The 2,874-nt window shown below is 40.8% G+C and overlaps 1 protein-coding gene across 1 annotated transcript in view; it reads left to right on the top strand.

Annotated features, from left to right (window-relative positions):
• LOC105005181 (24-hydroxycholesterol 7-alpha-hydroxylase) overlaps positions 1-1,758 on the top strand; it is a 103,021-nt gene extending 101,263 nt beyond the window's left edge. Inside the window, exon 12 of the mRNA XM_010863073.1 lies at positions 1,575-1,758. Coding sequence (XP_010861375.1) covers positions 1,575-1,691 — 117 coding nt within the window. The 3' untranslated portion in view covers positions 1,692-1,758. The remainder of the gene's footprint in view (positions 1-1,574) is intronic.
• Positions 1,759-2,874: the final 1,116 nt, after the last annotated feature.

Consider the following 2,874-nt stretch of genomic DNA (forward strand, 5'->3'; position numbering starts at 1 on the left):
TGATCTCCAGTAGCATATTGGGCACCTACTGACCTGGGGAGTTTCTCTTTCAGTATCCTATCATTTTGTTTTTTCATACTGTTCATGGGGTTCTCAAGGCAAGAATACTGAAGTGGTTTGCCATTCCCTTCTCCAGCGGACCACATTCTGTCAGATCTCTCCACCATGACCCGCCCGTCTTGGGTTGCCCCACGGGCATGGCTTAGTTTCATTGAGTTAGACAAGGCTGTGGTCCTAGTGTGATTAGATTGACTAGTTTTCTGTGAGTATGTTTTCAGTGTGTCTGCCCTCTGATGCCCTCTTGCAACACCTACCGTCTTACTTGGGTTTTTCTTACCTTGGGCGTGGGGTATCTCTTCACGGCTGCTCCAGCGAAGCGCAGCCAATGCTCCTTACCTTAGACTAGGGGTATCTCCTCACTGCCACCCTTCCTGACCTTCAACATGGGATGATAGCAGAATCTAATAACAAAATTGTTGGGGAAAGTTTTATTTAATGAGTAAGGGGTCCCCCAAGATTACCCAGAATTTGGTGAATATTATCTGAATGTCAATGGAGAAGTTTCAGTCTGTATTTGAAAGGAATGTCTTTCCTCTTGTTTTGCTGTTTGTGGTTTTGCTATTGTTGTTACAGTTATTGTTGTTCTTTCTTTCTCTTCCTCCTCTTCTACTTCCTTTTCTCCTCCTTCTTCTTTCTCTTTCTCCTGCATTTTTCTTTCCTTCTCCTCACATTGCTCATCACCTCCTCCTCTTTCTTATAACTCTTTTCCTCATCACTAATTACATCACACCTTTTTCAATTCTTTGAGGGTTCAATCAAGTCTCAAGAGGTTCTTTCAAAATGTACTTTTAAAAAATTTTGTGATTTATTTATTTACTTATTTTTGGCTGGGCTGGGCCTTTGTTGCTGAGTGTAGGCTTTCTCTAGTTGCAGAGAGCGGCGGTTACTCTCCAGTTATGTTGTGTGGGCTTCTCATTGAGATGACTTCTCTTGTTGCAGAACACAGGCTCGAGGGAGCTCAGGCTTCAGCAGCTGTGGGCTCAGTAGTTGTGGCTCATGGGTTTAGTTGCCCCACAGTATGTGGAATCTTCCCAGACCAGGGATCGAACCTGCATCCCCTACATTGGCAGGTGGATTCTTAAGCACTGGACCACCAGGGAAGTCCTCAAAATGTACCTTTTTAATAATAAAAATGGACACAACTTGTCTCAATTAGTATTCTATTTGGCTGCATATAATAATAAAAAAAAATTCCCAAAACAACAGTGATGTAAGCAGAGAAGGGCTCATGATCTCACATTAGGGACGTCTGAGGTCAGCAGGCGAGGACCTGCTTGACACCCTGTAGTGTCATCAACTGACATGTAAAAGGGCAAAAAGATCCCATAAGGTCACACACCAAGTCACTGCAGAACTTGCACAGCTGGGAAACAAGATGAATTTTGAGCTTGAACAGTGAAACTGCAAATCATTTCCAAATATGGCTCACTGTGAACTTGCCTTTTTTTGTTTTTCCCCCTTATCTTCTTCTTTTCCCTGATTTCCTTTAGCTGGTTTTTATCTTTCCTTTGCAGTATCCCCATGTGATGAAATACACCACTTGGTCTTATTCATCAGGAAGACAGGAAGAGTCCGAAATAATACAGAGGGCACTGCCTGTGAGGTGGTCAGGCACCTACATATGGCCTTGACAGGATCTTTGGAAGGAAAGAAGATATACTGCCCAGAGGTATAGAAAGGGAGTGTAAGTACAAAGGAATCAGAGAGAATTTATGTGATCATGAAATAGGATAGATGGTTGGATGGCATCACGGACTCAATGGACATGAGTTTGAGCAAGCTCCTGGGGATAGTGAAGGACAGGGAAGCCTGGCGTGCTGCAGTCCATGGGGTTGCAAAGAGTCGGACACGACCAAGCCAACTGAACAACAGCAATGAAATAGGATACAAGAGTCCCATTGACTTAGTCATTTTGCTTTCTTCTCAACTGATAACTGTTGGGTGATATTGATAAAAGAAGATGGAAGTGGCTATGGTAGAAAAGGATGGGGCTTTGATTTCAGATTTCTAGGCTTACATTCAGATACTAGTTATCTACTAATCAAGTGTCTTGGGTAAACTATTTCCATAACCTCTAGTTTCCTCATGTGTTAAATAGAGGTAATAGTCTCCATTCCAGAAAGTGATTATCAGAACTAAATGAGGTAGCATACATACATTTTTTGTCCTTCAATCTTAAATAGAGAGCAACAAAGTGGAACAAAAACCAAAGTGGAACAAAGTGGAACAACAGTCATATGGAAATTCATGTATACAGAAGTAAGTAAATCAGCCAGTGATAATTTGCATTTTAATAATAATTACAATGGTTTAAAACATATCATCCTCAAAGGAAATGCAATGTCTTATTAAATTTTCAGGAAAATTCAATGTCCAAAGAATTCAAGGAGTGAACTGATGTCTGTTTTTGCATCCAGAACCAGAATGATTTGGGGTACATGGTATGCATGCAGTAAATATTTGTTGAATGAATAAATAATGAATGAATGAAACAGCTTTCATTTATTCTATATATATTTGGCACTGAAATGGTTCCTGGATATATAAATAAGACCCAACTTTTACGAATCTCAGATTCTAAGTTTGAAAGAATCAACAAGATAATTAAATACTATGAGAAAAAGTAAGCGGAATTAAGTGATAAAAATGGACTCAGTAAAAGTGAGTTCAGTTCAGTCACTCAGTCTTGTCCAACTCTTTGTGACCCCATGGACTGAAGCATGTCAGGCCTCCCTGTCCATCACCAACTCCCGGAGTTTACTCAAACTCATGTCCATTGAGTCGATGATGCCATCCAATCATCTCATCCTCTGT

The sequence above is a fragment of the Bison bison genome, unplaced genomic scaffold, assembly GCF_000754665.1.
Source record: "Bison bison bison isolate TAMUID 2011002044 unplaced genomic scaffold, Bison_UMD1.0 scf7180017864487, whole genome shotgun sequence".
NCBI classification, from domain to species: Eukaryota; Metazoa; Chordata; class Mammalia; order Artiodactyla; family Bovidae; genus Bison; species Bison bison.